At 40.7% G+C, this 17,189-nt stretch overlaps 1 protein-coding gene across 2 annotated transcripts in view; it reads right to left on the minus strand.

Moving 5' to 3' along the window:
- grm1a (glutamate receptor, metabotropic 1a) overlaps positions 1-13,017 on the minus strand; it is a 35,947-nt gene extending 22,930 nt beyond the window's left edge. Inside the window, exons 1-3 of one of the 2 annotated variants that reach the window (XM_086264185.1) lie at positions 12,904-13,017; positions 11,226-12,069; positions 8,334-8,583 (exon numbers count right to left, since the gene is read on the minus strand). In XM_086264185.1, coding sequence (XP_086120311.1) covers positions 8,334-8,583; positions 11,226-11,955 — 980 coding nt within the window. In that variant the 5' untranslated portion in view covers positions 11,956-12,069; positions 12,904-13,017. The remainder of the gene's footprint in view (positions 1-8,333; positions 8,584-11,225; positions 12,070-12,903) is intronic. The other variant, XM_086264186.1, reaches the window with a different exon arrangement.
- Positions 13,018-17,189: the final 4,172 nt, after the last annotated feature.

Consider the following 17,189-nt stretch of genomic DNA (forward strand, 5'->3'; position numbering starts at 1 on the left):
GATGTCCTTGGCAAAGTGTGGCTGCTTTCAATTAACATCAGAGGCGTGTTATAAATATTCAAATGGAGCTCATTGTGCTCCCTTGCACAGTGGAACACAAACAGATGTAATCGTGAATTCTGACTCAACTTGAATATACTTTCGGAGCCACAAGTGTTCGCGAGCCAGGCTCCATTACTGAATGATCATCGCCAATGTTTTCTTATCTTATAATTACCATCTTTGTTACTGTTGTTGCTGGGATGAATTTTTCAGATGTCAGCCATATTTTCTGAGAAGGGACTATTGTGCTGTATTCTGTGGAGCCCCCGCTGACAGACTGAGTGACAGATCTGCAGCGAGACGATCATACCAACTCCATCTCGAGGCCAAACAAAATCTCCATGGTGACTGCAGCACAAGCAGCACACGAGCCTTTTGTTCCAGCGGTACTGTAAGCCCTGTTCTCCTAACAAACAAACATACTGCCCTTAATTCATGAAACTCTAAACTTTCCTTAGAGCAGGGGGGTCAGAAAATAGAGGGTCACATCACAGACTGAGGATAATGTGAGAAGGAGGTTTCTCTCCCAGGCCTCGTGTTGCCTTCCACACCTTCTCTCTCTATCTCGAATCTTTGCATTCAGAACTGATTCATCAGTCACGACTTTGCTGGAAACTGGAAGTCTAACAAAAGGAAGCCGTTGCTTGAAAGCAAACATGAAGCACATCACCAATAAAGAGGAGAATCTAAGATGGTGAAAACACGAATGCAGTACATGAAACGCACTCTTCTGAAGTGTTGGATTTCAGTTTGAAACCATCACCAAATTGGAAAAAAAGATTTTAACTCCTTAAACTTGATATCCAAAGAGTTTCCTTTACCTTAAACATATTTTTTTTTAAAGATTTGACTCAGTGAGAGCTACTATGGGTTACACCCAAGCAGAATAAATCAGAAATTTAGCCCTAACCCTTTCTGGATCTACAGTTCTGGATGGCAAATATACCCGTTTATTTTGGCAGTGTTTTCAGTGCTATATTGCCAGAGATAACATCGCTCTTCGCTGAAACCCTGCAATTTGCCAAATTACTCGCAAGGAGAAGTCAATAGGCAAAATTCCACATCCTCCACGCTTTCCTTCCTGAGATGTGGAGGAGATGAGAGCCTTAGAGATGATGGAAAAAACACTTTAAATGTGTCCCACCACAACCCTTCTCTCTCAGTCTCTCTGTCTCTCATTCCTGCCTTAAACATTTCATTTATTCCGGCTCAGCGTCCCCTTAAAATGGAACAGGACAGGCAAATGCAGAAATGCATGTGACGCACACAATACGGGCTTGCAGCTTTCTTCGCACCTCAGTGCCGTCTTAAAAGATGCAGTCATACTGCGTTAATGACCGGTGCCAAGCTATTACAGAGGCAGAACATCCGCATTCCTGTGTCAGTGTCCATTTTGTCAGGAATAAAACACAAACAAGAACTGAGCAGTCAAAATGGGACCCGGACCGAAACTGTGTTTGTAAGACAGGGACAGAAATGAGCGTTACATGTGGAAAAGCAGCTTATGCAAACGATGTTTAGTAATAACAGCATTCAAGCAGCATTAGCGGGAGAGAGAAAACGAATGATGCTAATTGCAAGAGAGCAAGCAGGCAAGCAAATGAGTAGGTGGATGCGCTCCATGCTGCCATTCAGAAACCAAGCACGGTAGGCCTACTGGGGAAGAGACTTTAGAGGCAACGATAATGACACCGTACAGTAAATGTGCATCCAGCTTTCGAACATTTCAGGAACTACAGCTCAGCAGACAGAGCTGAACTGAAATTAACATTCCAGATTCAGAGGTTTCCTGAGACTGTGAGAGAGTCTAATGGTCCCCGAGGAGCCCTCAGTTAAACACACACGGCACACAAACACACACACGCTCACTACACTGTCAGATTCGTTAATGATGCATTTCTGTCACATCTGCAATCTGCAACAAATACTGCGAAACATGCTGCTGTGTTATACGGAATATAAGCTTTACAGTAGAATACTGTCAGCTGTTTGGCTGCCATTATGCTGATCCGACTGTAAAATATAACTCAATATATTATATATCGCTCTGTGTAAACTGTAGCAGTATCTGAAAAAGACGAGGATGTCTTTTTCAACTTGTCACATTTTGAGAATAAAGTTGAAATTTGAGGAAAAACGTTGTACTTGTGAGAGTAAAATCCACCTTTAAGATCAAGGCTGGCATGCTTTCTAAAGAATAAAGTGAAGTCAGCTTCAGTTTGCAAAACGCAGACGCTAAAACCAGTGAAGTCAGTGTTACATGGCTGCAGTTTATTGGACTAATCTGTGTGTCGAGGCAACGCCTTCATCCCAGATGCCTCACCTACCTAAACTCTACACCTTTACGGCTAAACAACTTGAACAAGTGTCCTATTGTGCATTATGATGCAACCTAGCCTGTACTACACAAAGATTTAAACATCGATGAGGCCACTCAGGCCACTAATGTCCTGGAAAAGGAGCAATTTGCTTGTTAATAAAAGCAGTTTTAAAGTATAAAATATGATGAACCCACCAGCACAAGGCTTTTTATAAAGGAGTGTCATCTTTATTCTGTAATTAGATATTACTCTGAAATTGGTACTTCAACTTTATTTTGAATATATTAACTTTAATCCCTTACTCAATTATTTTACTTCTAATATTTCCCCCGTTTTCCCCTGTTATGCCTTTGTAATCCTACTTAATTCAGCTCTATTGTCAAAAAGCAATTTCCAGTATTTTTACAGCAAATTCCTGACTAACTAATTTAATTAAATGTATATTTTCCATGTAATTTTGTTATGTATGGACAATGTAAAACGTTACATAATACAACTTGGTCAAATCAAATTTACTTGCTTTGATATCCATTCCGACCATACCAAGCACATTTTCCTTGATGAGTTTTTAAATAAATTAAACTTTGATTTGATGTTTTTCAGGTGCATTTAATAAAAGTTATGACTTCATGTTTATTGAGGGTGCAGAATCATGTTTTTGATTGTGGAAGTTACCACTACAGCTTACATAAAAGTCTACATTTTCAGATGTACTGATGAGAGTTTCCATTACATGATGCTTCACTTTTTCTGTGTTTTTGAAAGCGGGCACTGTGCACATTAAAAGTTAAGGGAGCCTGTTCTCGAGTTAGACAAGAGGTGTAAGCGACTCAGCTGCAGACTTGCAGTTCCATCAGAATTTGCAGCTTTTAAATATATGGGACTGGATAGAAAGGTTCAGTGTACAATGATACGTCCAAATTAGATTAATTCATTTGTCATTTTGTTAATTTACTTGCCATCCTCCAAGGAGTCCTTTGTTTAACATAGATTTGAGTAAATGATGCTGCTGTTTTCCCTGTGAGATCAAAAATGAGAGGAATTACTCAAACTATTGAGAAGCAACAAAAAACTGGACCAGTTGCAGTATTATGATAATAAACTAACGAAGCCTGTTCCCTCTTACATTTAAGTTTGTTACCTCTTCTTCTTCTCCTCCCTTATGTGTCTCCATAAACGTCTGACTAAGCTGCACTTACTCTTATGCTTTTATATTTCACTCTGTCTCATCTTCTGCGGAACATATTATTACCTAATAGAAGAGAAGAAATTTGAAATGTACTTGAAACACAACAAGAAGATGGACATCAGTGTTTTCTTGATTGGAATGAAGTAGATAATCTATGTTGCCACTGTGCCTCGGCAGCTCCCTGACAGAATATATGGATGGAATAAATATTGTCCCTTTATGCAATGTGTGTGTGTAACATATGCCTGCAGCAACAAAGTAATGGAAGCAAATGATTGGCAAAATCATGATTGACAACAGAGAGAGAAAAACAAGAGGCCCTCTGACTGACAATACGAGAGTGGAGTGGATGTAAAGTGTGGAAGTAATGCAGAGCAGCGACCGCAGATAAGGGATGAAGTGGGTCGAGCACGTCGCCACACCTGGCCCTCGTCTGAAGAGCAGGTTAGCTGCACAGAACAACAAAGGCTCTCAGATTCAAACATCCCCGAATGCCCACTTGTAGTTTATGCAGCCACTGCGGTATTGTGTTTGTGTCTGCTTCTGTGCTGCTCTGTGATCACTGTAAAATACGAGACAAGGAAAAGAAAACCGCAGCGTTCCCTGCTTTTGAACACTGCAAACATTTAGGTCTGGTGCACCACTTACGCTCCTTTATTATTTTTAATGCCAAGTAAAATGAAATGAGGACGTGCATAAAGCTTCAAAAGAAATTGGCCGCAGTATCTGCCTCACTGGTTTTGCTTCATTATCCTTAAAAAAATACACCAACTATGTTAAATTGGTGTCATATTTTAAACTCAAATATTCTCAGTTGTACCCTTACCACAAAAACAATGGGATAATTGTGATGAAGTGTAATGCTTTTTACTCGCACTTACATTTTAATTAGTACACTGATTGGCCTGATGAGGACAGTATTTGGAAGTTTTATTATTTTGGTGAAAAAAGCAGTGAAAGCCTCAAGTGTGCCTGTGTGATTTTTAAAGAACATTATGCTCCTATTCCATCCTGACTGTTGCTGATATTATTCCTGTATATTTCCTGTTTTAACTTATCTGATATTAAGCATTTTGTGGTGATTTTGGGGGCGATTGTGGCTCAAGAGTTGGGAGTTTGCCTCGTAATCGGAAGGTTGCCGGTTCGAGCCCCGGCTCGGACAGTCTCGGTCGTTGTGTCCTTGGGCAAGACACTTCACCTACCGCCTACTGGTGTTGGCCAGAAGGGCCGATGGCGCGATATGGCAGCCTCGCTTCTGTCAGTCTGCCCCAGGGCAGCTGTGGCTGCAACTGTAGCTTGCCTCCACCAGTGTGTGAATGGGTGGATGACTGGGTGTGTAAAGCGAGTTGGGGTCCCTGGGGGGACTAGTAAAAGCGCTATACAAATACAGGCCATTTACCATCTATATAGTTGACCTTGAATGAACTTCCCTGGTGTAGACCATTGGACGGACATTTTTGCGGTAATACAGAGAAGCTTTTTTGACTGGTTACTGAAGTTAATGAGGAAGTTCAATAAGGAAGGATTACAATCTGCCTGCTTTCCTGGGTGTTCGGTCGTTGGTCTATTATTTACACCACTTCCACACCAATGCTGACACTAGTCGAATCATCTTTTTGTCCACCTTCTTCAAACCAATCAGCCACCACTCCACGTGCTTTAAATCTCACAGCTCAACAGTTTTCATGCTCTTGTCCACTCAGCCCACTTCCTCCCACCGTGGTCACTCAGATCTGTCCTAATTTCTATCACCAGGATTATGTTCTGCTGTGTGGAGTGGATGTAAAGTGTGTAATCGCCAAATAGATTAATTGAATTCTGTATCTCAATAGTCGTGTTCGGTTCTTCTTGAACTGGTGTCTCAGTATATAAGGCAGAAAGAAGATTATTACCATATTACCAGGTTTAACTTGATATTATGAGATGTTTATTTACACACCCAGCAGGCATGGAGCAACATTTGTCATGTTTTTGTGCTCAGTTATGTTCAAAAGCCACTTGTTAACTTTGTCTGCCTACCATTTGGTGCTGGTACTGGGTTTTTTGTGGCTCTTTCCACTGAAATCAGCTACCTGCTGCCACTACAAACAATGCGGGGCTGTAAGACTAAAACAGTGCGCTGAGTTATTGTCAGCTCTTCATTACAAGTGACCTACTTTCCCAAATATTGCATAGTGCCAAAAAATTGATCACGGCATGCAAAGTCATCTAAAAATGTGCAGAGGACTTCTTTATTTCTTTTCTTTTCTTTTTACTGGCCCTTTTTTTGCTTTCTGTGGTAGATTACCACTTTTATTAGAACTCGCACACATGCACACACAAATAAAGCACGAACATAAACAGACGCACACGCAAATTGTAAAAGCTTCCTCAGAGGTGAAAGCATAAACTACGAAAACAAGCTTCTCTTTGATAAGCTAATACCTGTGTGCCAGCTTCATTCATTCACACACATGGCTTTGCATGTGTTGGCCCTCACTCTCTCCATCTCTCTCTGTCTCTCTTTGACCCAGAAGCATTTCTTCTGCCCATCGAGACTTTCACAGAAGCTAAAAAAAGACACACTTTTCCCGTCTCCTATGGAGGAAAGAGAAAAGTAAAGATATGGGAAGCAATGCAGCCGGCCCAGAGTGTCATTATAATAGATAATTTAAAAGCCTTGTGAAAAAAGAAAGAGTGCCATCCTCTGCTATGAACCTAAATATGCATGTGTGCATTGAACATGGCATATTCAATCAAAAGAGATGCTCGTGATGAGAGCACCACTTGTTTTCTCTTCATATACCGACGCAAAACATGGAACAGGAAGTCAGAAAGGCGTCTAAGGGCAATGACAGGAAACAAATGCTCTAATCACACCAGCAAATCTTTAAGTGTGTGCAAGAGAATTCGATTCGGCAAACAGTCACTGACAGATTTTATCTAATGCAACAGCAGTTTTTTATTCACAACCTAAAGACAACTTAAAGTTTAAAGTTTAAGCATTTTTCTTGGTGACAACTTGTAATAGAGATGGTTAGTGATCATACCACATGAGTGCAAATGCCATCAACAGTTTGCCCCAAATTCATTTGCAAGTCAATCAGAGCTTTACTTCATATCATTCTCCTGCTACTTGTCACCTTTTTCTTTAGGTTTCTACATACTGCTAAGTAATGAAGGGAAAATGTCCAAATCTCTTGACAAGACCAGCAGAAGTATAGAATGTGTCTTAAATATTTTTAACTTCCCTCCCTTGTAAAGTGGTTCTCAGCACCAGAACAAACAGTGTCTATGGAAATCCACTAACACAGTGTTTCAATTCAATTGAAGCAGCTGGGGTCTAAAGCAATGATAGGTGAGGCTTTGGCTACACAAATAAAACTTATATTAGATTGATATGTGTACAATAAACAGCATTATTATAATTTGTCGACAGAAAAAAACGTATGCTAATGCACCTTATCGGCTTCAGTTGAGACTGATGCAACACTTGAACATCAATGGTAACAAAGAGGAAGTGATTCTGTCTAAACACACTACTCTGTAATGAAAACCACAATCTAGTTAAGAGGAACAGTTAACTGATGTCAACAAATATAACGGAACACACAAGATTTTTAAACTTCAGCTGCTGACTGACACGTGTGAGGTAAGCACTGAAATGCACCTTCAGTCCTCCTTTAAAACATGTTTCATGCACAGAGCTTTGATTCCAGATTAAATGTGCGTCGCAGAGTTTGTGACAAGAGCGTGCAACACGCAAAGAGCCAATGGCTGTTAACTGCAAAAGGATTTTCACGTGCAATTAACCCATTTAACATCCAGTGTTGAATTGGTTCGTACATTTTTGTAAGTGTAGAACAATAACGGTTTTAGTCTGTGAGAACTACCTTTTGATATGAGTGAACATACAAAAATGAAGGAAGTCACTGTACTGTATTGTTTTTCTAGGCTTATGAGTTTGATTTGCATTCATTCAGGATTCAGCAGTCTAATCATCATCAGTAAGGACTCTGTGAGCACAGGCTTCCTTAGCCAGCCATTTAGCCATTTAAGTAACTTAACAGTATATGTAAAATATTACATTTAATGTGGATATGTTTTGCCATATGTATCAAAATACATATTAACAGTACTGTGCATATGGCTGAAATAGTCTACAATAGAGAAGTGCCAAAAAACCTCTTCCTTCTCTGAAATGAAGAGTGAAAGATGCTGCAGGAATGAACTGAAAATTAGCATTAAATACGCTGTGACTTTTATTGACAACTGTGAATGTTCCTTGAGGATGATTTCATGGTGTAATGTGACACTATAAGTGTGTGAGACAACTCTACTTGCCCTTTTCCAGTGACTAAGCCACCACCAGAAATGACAGGGACAGTAAGGAAGAGAAGAAATATGGAAAAGAAAGGACTGGGTGAATATCTGAGAAGGATGTTTAATAATAAAAGGGATTGATTCTTATAAAGAAGGTGGATTCAGTATGATCTTCGTGTATAATCACATTTGAATATAAGAAATGACTGCTACTGCCTTAAAATAAAGACAAATATGACGAAGCATGGACACAGAGAGTATGGACTTGAGGCATTGTTTGCAGCTTTTTTGGCAACACAAATGCCAATTATTCATTGTTGGAGAACATTTCTATTCAGTGCTATTGGTATGTGGTCTAATTCTTCTCAGTTGCCTTGGCGACATGCACATCAGGAGGACAACGCAGCATCTCGCAGCCTTCCAAAGGCAGGCTCTAAATTGTTCAATAAAAGGCAAAAAAATGTAAAATACCCACACACCTGCCAACAAGGAGGAACTCTCCATAAACCCCGAGCCGCCTCATGGCCATCAGCAGACCTCGGACAGTCATGCCCTCGCAGAAACACACCACCACACGAGCTTTGGGTAGTCGCTCCCGTAATTTCCTCAAAAGGCGGTCGTAATGTTTCTCCCCTGCGTTACTGTAGATCTTGTCCGAGTGAGCAATGCACAAGCCTTCTTGAGAGGCCAGCTCCTTGAAAGCCTCCATGCCACTCTCCCCATAGTTTCCTGCAGGTGACGCAACAAAAGAGACAGTGAGAATAGCGAAATTTTAAATGGCGTCCCATAAAATGTATCTTCAGCGTCTTGGAATCCCATTTCTTAATGATGGGTCCATTTTCAGTCATTGAGAGCTTAAAAGATGAAGCTTTCATCTGTGATTGGAATACAATCCACATCTTGGTGTTTTGCATTACATGCCTTTTTATATGCAATAACACACTGGCATCATTAAATATGAGTAATTGCTTTTAACCACACATCTCTAATTATTGTGCTGATGGACAACAAGTGTTTAAAGCACCCCACCCCCCACCCTTCCCACCAGTTGTTCACTGTAACAAGCCCTGACCGAGTTGAAGCTCTGATCCACTGATAATGAGTGCGAGAGTTGGCCGGCTAGTGATTGCAATCAAAGCCAAGAGGGGTAAAGATCGTTGTCCTTGCTTAACAGCATGCTATCCCAATCAAGAGCCCGGCAAAGCTGTTGAGCCTAAATCTTCTATTTTCATGTGAACTACTTTTCTTGACTAATGTGTGAAGAGCTGGATTTCGGATGAAGCCAACGGATCTTTAGCAAGATACCTGGATTGTACAGACAAGTCAATCAGCTGTGCATGCAGGAACACGAACTTGCATTTGATTGTGCTTGTTATCAAAAGGGAATTAAAAGCACCTTTAAATAAAAATGTGTAAACATTGGGCTGTGTGATTGGCTTCACTGCCCCCACCCCCCTCCCTCCCAAACATGGGTGATGGAGAAAAAGTATTCTCTCTGTGCATGGCATGGCTTTACAGAGCGAGGAAGACAGCAGCTGACACAGGCATCACACTAAAGCATTTATTCTGACACAATGTGGCCATGTGTTGGTTTTCCGATAGCCCTTTGATGATATTTTCAATTGCCTCGTTTCATTCTTCCACTGGTAAATGGAAATAATGATATCCAATTATTTTACTCTTTCCATCTCAGCTGTGAGACAGGTGGGCGGTGGTGCATTAGTTGACAGGCCTTTTGACAATGACCACCAAAAACCCACTCGGAGCATTGCAACCAGACGGATGATAATCGGGACAGGTAATTTATGCAATTTCACAGCCCTAGCTGTTGCTACTGGCAACAAGCTGCAATTATAACTTGAATAAGGTGGCAGGGAATAGGAACTCGTGGGCTTAAGACAGTCATGACCACAGTTTCAGAGATAAATAAAGATAGCTCAAAACAAATTAGTGGATTTACACTGGACTTCTCAAAGGTCGAGTAAGGTCGCCATATGGCAAAATATATTAAGTCTGAATAGACTAAAAAATAGAATGCCTACAGTTAATTAAATCTTAAAAGTTTATATTGTGCAAAAGTATATTACTGTAATAATAACTGTACGCAATGAAATTCACCCTCCCCTGACTGTGCTCTCATCACTCTTAAATTATGACTTCAGTCCCACAGGATCCTGCTGTAGGTATATTGAAGGTCAGACAGCTGACGCCACCTAGATGTGCCTCCAGGTACTACACCTCCCTAGCTCCCTATCTTCATCTATCTGAAAGCAACCTGTGTCAAAGCCCATCTGCAACACCTGACTATAATAGGACTTTCCAAAGATGTTTTACACTCCCCATGAGTATGCAGTTCCTCAGGGGGGGATCCTGGGTAATGTAGCCTGTCACTCATAATTTGGGCACACAGTCGATGACTGTGTGTTCACCAAGACTTTAATGAAAACCCATGGACATAATTCATGTCATAGTAATTACTTTGTCTTCCCAACCTGTCTCTCCTTTTTACCTCCCGTCTCCACCATAATGCACTGGCAAGACTTCTTGAGACAAAAGTGAGCCCCGCTGTGTGAGACATGATATTCATTTTAATTTATATGCACTGAGAGGAATTTTAAGAACTAACGTCATTTTTCAGTGCAGTCTCACCCTTCACACTTAACAGTTTGAAAATTTCCACAAGAACACCTACAGTTTTAATGTTAATAAAGGGCCTGCTAGATTTCTACTTTTTCAACTTGTAATGATGACTTTAATAACACTGATGAGAAAGTCCAGCTTTGGATCCCAATACTGTAACATCATGCCAATATGAAGAAAAAAGAACATCAGACGACCTGATGTGTAGTCACCTTACACAGTTGCGCATGTTTGTTTGTTTATTTTTTGCGAGCAAGGCACCCATAACTCTGTTTTAGTGTATATGAGATGTTTTGCTGTACATGAGGCCAATACAACCCTCCAAACTAATGAGGGTCTACACTTAATACAGAGATGTGGATGCATTTGCCAAAAAAGCAAGAGACTGACAGGAAGGTGCAACGTGATATTCAAAGAGAAGTAAAATAGTAATCAAATGTCTTAGACCAGCTACCTTGAATTTTAAAAAAACATACACGTGAAGCTATTTTTATATATAAATATAAAAATATATGTAGTAGCCCTTCACACTTGGACAATCAAACACCCAGGATTGGCACAACATCTTATATAAAAGCTGGACATGTGTCACTGTCAAGCTCCAAACTCTGTGATCAATTACAGCCTTGCTGTGATGCTTCACTATGTTGTCCACTAATAGGCTGCAAGACTAGGGGTGAATTATTCTACTGTTGTGGTGGTGTTAGAGACAAGCAGTAATGGGCTCTCACCCTCAGTGTGCACTGCAGACACATAGGTCCAATTGTAATGCTTGACAATGTCCAGCATGGCCCGAGCCTGAAGAGTGTCTGAAGGAACGACCCTCAGGAAGTACTTGAACAAAGTCTTGTCACTCAGGTCGATGCTGGTGGCAGAGTAGGCAATCTGGGGGATGTTGAAAAGCTGCAACAGGTTTTGCACCTGAATAGCTACAGAGCTGGATCCAGGTCCGATCACACCAGCGATAGGTTTCTTGGAAGGTGGTGGCTGGTTGGATGGGGTACCGTCAATGCACCATTTGGACCCGTCCTTATCATCCCGGATGGAGATGAGGGAGTCCCGGATGAACTCGATGCTCTGCTCCAGGGCGACAGACGAGTGCCAGCAGGAGTCCCGGATCTCACAGCCAAGACTGATGTTGGGGAGCAGGTTGGGATCGGCGTTAATTCGGTCCAAAGTGTGGAACATGGCCTCGACCCTCTGTATGCCGTACTGCTCGCGCACGTCCCCGCACTTCCGCTCGGCCACCTTCTCAGCAGACGGCTGGTGGTGGACAGAGAAGAGTGCGCCGATGATCACGTCTCCGTCCATGCGAGCCACGGAGCGGGAAACAGCACGTGGGACCACCGACCGCTCATAGATGCTGCTGCTGTGGGAGAGCACGAGAACCCGAAAGAGACACGCGGGGAGACACAGGAGAGCTAAGAGACCCATCTTTACGCATGCCATGTTGCGCCACATCGCGTGAGCCGTGCCAACTGTGCAGGCATATCATCTGCTGTCTGCCAGTACTTCCACGCTTATCCCATCCATGACCTGCGAGCACGACACCTGGGAGGCATCCACGCACACCTGCTAAGAAACAAGACAAACTGCTGTGACGTGCAAGCTAGGAGAAACGAGGACAGATGTGCCAAACGTTTATGTATAAAGAGTTGACTAAGCACGCATGCTCCTTTACATCAACGCCCTGCTTCACATTCCTACAGCTGGCAGCCCTCCTTATCCCGCTATTATCAACCACCAGACGCGAGATGCCATTGAGCAAGGCATTCAAAACGGACACCCAGCTGGTCTATGGCCAACAGTGGTTCAACAGTACTACTGTCTGGTCCGCCAAGCCTCTACGTCTATTTAACACGTGCGGAGACAGTCCGTTACTTCAAAACCTCTCAGACAATACGGTGTTTTCATTGCAAATGATCGCTTGCTATTTTGTGCGGATGCTGGCTCAGCCATCCACAAGATCAGGCAGGCTGCCGATTTCAGGACCGTGGACAGCGCGTTTTCCAAACACGGTACAAGGACGTCTTTGGGACTACTGGCTGCACTCGTCATCCCCTCACAGACGCATTCTTCACGATTTTACTCATCAATAGAAACTATTATACGAATCTATGTGAGTTTAATACGAGGAAGCCTACAAGATAGACGATATACATATAAACATATTATTATTATCCGTCGTGCAGCCTAAGGTACCTCTAGGTTTAAATGAATAATAATAATAATAATAATAATAATAATAATAATAATAATAATAATAAACAAACTAAGCTGTTACCTTTATAATAGGAAGCATGACATGACATGTTCTTATTGTCACCTTTAATCAGTCCATGTTTCCCATTCTGCTACAAACACCATGCACATTCAAACATGTTTTTTTCCTGGTGTGTTAAAACTTACCTGAATCCTTGAGACATGTCGCGTGCCTTCATCCGTCTTCTGTAGCGCGTGGTCTTCGGCGGTATTAGACTTGAGTCTCTCTCTTCCCCCTCTCTCTCTTTCTCTCCGTCTCTCTCTCTCTCTCTCGTATTTCTTGCTTGCTCTCTCGACTCCAAACATGAAAATGAACATCCCCTCTGCAAGTGTCACCCCTTCCCCCTCCCCGTGTCTAAGCCCATAAATCTTGCAATGTTTTATGAGAGATAAGAATACGAGCATATGAGCAAAATCTGTATTTAAACACAACGCACAAAAAAATTTCATATTCTGAGCATTTTGTGACGTCAGGTGAGCAGGGCACTAAAAATCTATTCTGTAGTTGTTCATGTGTGTGTGGATGTTTATGTTGGATACAGGCTTTTGTATATCATTATTTCAATTAACTTGTATTTTGTCACTTGCTTTATTTTGAAAGGGAGAAAGAACATCAGATTAGTCTGAAGTCTGGCGTTACACACCATTTTGAGTCATTTGACAGCTGAAGAGAGTTTTAGGACGTTGAGCTGAGAAGTGCAAACAACAAACAGAGAGGAGCCTGCTTCTCATATCTCCACTCACTTGAGTTTACTTGAGGCCTCTGGCTCCAGCACGAAAAATAAGCCCTGGATGTTTTTAGCACGGAGTAGAGTCTGTTGCGCCACCTAGCGTTCGGTTGAAGGAGCTCGATGACTTATCAGTCATTAGGTCAACAAAACCGGCCACGGATCTCAGCTTTTCGACCCTTAAGCAGATTCAAAGAGCTGCCATTAGGACGTAAGATCAATTTTTTATGTATTTTTAAATAATTATTCCCTGTGAGTTATGATTACAGAGAGGAATCTGAAATAATTTCGCTCAAATCTGGCGAAATTGCGAGTGAATTTAGTAATTGTTTCATCTTTACCCATCCATTATGATAAGCAAAGGTTTCCCTCCCGAGAGGCATGTATTCTCAAGTAGTGGGCCCTTGTCGTGACTCACGCCAGGCGGTATGAATCAAAAATAAACTTATACAAAGGCGTCACTACTGCCATTCCTGGTGCCCGGGGCTCCGGGAGCGAGCATCTGATATTGAACCTGAATAGAAGTGACATGTTTAAGAAGGAGACACTGCTGGATACTACGGCCAGCTGTGGGCGGGGACTTCAGCCTGAGTGGGTGGACCGCAAGGCTTTGTAGCAACCACTTAAGAGTGATATTATTTAGATTATGCAATATTAGTGAAAACAGATAAGAAAAAAAACCCTTAAATTTATTTTATAAACTGGGTATTGTATGTTTGATGTCCATTTAGATCAGGGGTGTCATACATAAGGCCAAAATCGGCAAGGCCAAGACAGGACAGCTTTAGAAAATGTGAACTTTTAATTGTATTTTACAGCTTTTCAAATTATATCCTTTCCCTTTAGTTGGATTCATACCACATATATACGTCGCTTCTTACACTGAGTCCAAAAAAAGGACATTTTCTGTGAAAATGAAAACTTTATAGTTTATAATTATAAGACAGTCTGGGAAAAATATTTGCTGGAACCTTTTCTGTAATTTTACACATTTATCATGTTTTTTATGGGTCCGGCCCACTTAAGATTAAAGTCACCTATGATGCAAAATGAGTTTGACATTCCTGATTTAGAGTTTGCATTGTTTCCACCTTCTGCTATTAATACAGTGGCTGCTTATGCTTGCAAAAAGAGACATTACAAAAAAAATAGATAAATCACCCACAAAACACTCTTACCTAGCTATTTTACATCTTCAAAACCTTACTGTCATCAATCAACGTTTTGAAAAGTCTTATGTTACTAGTCCTTATTTTGTTCCGCTTGCAGCAATGTCTGCCCTTCTCATCCAGAGCAGACGATTGATAGCCTCTCTTAAAGACAGAAAATAAGAACTGCTTAATAAGCAACAGTGAAAAGATGATACATAAATATCTGTTTTCTTGTTGAAATATTTTACATTAACCCCCTCGTGAATGTGCACAGATAGACATGGTTTTCAGGTTGGTGGGGGTGGGTGAAGTGAGAATTAAAAATAATCTACAAAGACCAAGAAAGTTTTCACAGTTCTGTGAAAAACTACGTAGTATAGACTACAACCCTCTATAAAATTAAAATTAAATGGACTCAATTAATCGAGCATCAATAAGTGTGAGCACTTTTATAAAAGCCAACATTTTGGCAGTTTGCTGGTCTAGAGCATTAAGGTGCAAAAACCCATGAGCTACATCTCAGAATCTACAAGCGTCAGTTAGTATGTTTAATGTTAAAGGTCACAATTAGAAAAAGACAGGACAAGTGTCGCTTGTTTGGAAGTGAAAAGAAGATCGCAGTACAGCCTTGGTTTGTCAAGTTGCATCTGAACAACCCACAAGACTTCTGGAATAAAATCCTTTGGACAGAAAAGATCAAAATGGAGATGTTTGTCTTTAATGCACAGAACCACATTTGGAGAAAATCAGACAAGGCATATCAGCACAAACACCTCAACTCATCCCTTAAGCATGGTGGCAGACTGGCAATGATTTGGGCTTGTTTTGCAGTCAAAGGGCTTGTGCACCTTGCAGTCACTGAGTCAACCATAAACTCCTCTAGAGTCAGATGCGAGGCCATCTGTCCAACAGCTAGATCTTGGCCTAAACTGGATTATGCAACTGGACAATGATCCCAAATACAGCAGTAAATCTGCAACAGAATAGTTAAAAAAAACAAAAGAAACAAGATGTTGCAATAACCCAGTCAAAGTCCAGACCTCAACCTGAGTGGACCTGAATGCATTTTGTTTGTTTTATTTAGTTCTTTAAATTAAATGACAGTGAGACTTCGGTTGATATGATGTTGATATGATGTAAAACAGCAATATTCCCACTGCATGGGTTTGTTTCAGCACCTCGTGACAGGTGTATTCAGTTCTGCTCAGCTTTGATGTGTCCGTGAGTCAGCTCCCCCGGGTCCTGTGGTGCTGTTATGTAGGTGGCCTCGACCTCTAAACGTGGCACGTCCTTCTGTTAACAGCAATAAAGTGAGGCACAGTCCATCTTTTTCCACCTAGGAGGAGGCTTAACAAAAACAACGGTGCAACAGTGACCTCTCCTGTTTGTTAGCAATTACTGCACGTTAGTTGAAAAATGTTTGTAAAGCTGCATTCTCTTGGACATATTAGACTCAAAAGTTTATATTACTTCTGTTTTTAAAGAGGAGCAATTTTCAGTTTAGCAGGTTATTCATTTTCTTACTTTTTCGAAAAAGTTAGAATCACCAGCACATGGGAAAATCAGTAATCTTCTTTCTAATGATCGTTTAAGTCATATTTGTAATGTTTTGTGGACTTAAGGCCAGCAAATTTATTTGTAAGCTATTTTTTTGCACGCAGACATAATAAAATGAACAAATAAAATAAATATCCGGTACACATTAAGGAGCTTCCGTCATCAGTTCATACACAGCATTGTAAGGTATCCAGAAATTGCTGAACAGAAGCAAACAAGGAATACAAGTTATTATTGGAAAAAATCTTTTTTCACTAATGGTTTAATCTATATAAAATAATCAGGTTTGTATGATGTAATATGCCAGTTTTGTTAGTTAGACTTGCAGTTTATAATGAATTGAAGCTGAACTTAACTTAATTATTGGACCCTCTTGTCCATCCTTATCCACTGGTGTTGGACGAAAATCCTGTTAATCTTACAGAACCCAACACCATTGGATGGCAGCACGTATAGAATCAGCAGTGGGATGTAACTCAGTACATTCCATCAGAAACTTTACTAAAGTATTGTTTCAGTGTAATTGTATGTTGTTACTTTCTCCTTCTATTTACAATTGTTGTAAATATTGTACTCCAAACAATTTATCTCTCTCTCTCTCTCTAATCACATTATTAAACACATCATTAAAGTGATATACACACATTACTGAAGTAACATTTGTGTGTTCCTATGATATATGTTTGTGCTTCCAAATATATTTTTATAGGTTTTACAAATTTTAATGCTACAATGTCAAAATAACCCATGACATAACAGTACAGGTTTATCCTGTCATAGTTATTATAGATGTCATGATGTATAAGTGGAACTAAACAATGACCATAATGTGTCCTTTTTTAAAAAGTTTAGATTAATTGTTCAGTTAAAAACACCAGTTTTTCAGTATTGTTTGCTTTTAACATCGTTGCAAAACTCCATGTCTTCGCCTATGTAGGCAACTCCCGTGATTATTCTCAGCTTTTTTTTTTTCTTTTACCCCGTGTAAAACAGATGT

The sequence above is a fragment of the Aulonocara sp. 'chitande type north' Nkhata Bay genome, linkage group LG15, assembly GCF_057382095.1.
Source record: "Aulonocara sp. 'chitande type north' Nkhata Bay isolate Kocher_YH1m ecotype deep benthic linkage group LG15, A_spYH_male_GT1.1, whole genome shotgun sequence".
NCBI lineage: Eukaryota > Metazoa > Chordata > Actinopteri > Cichliformes > Cichlidae > Aulonocara > Aulonocara sp. 'chitande type north' Nkhata Bay.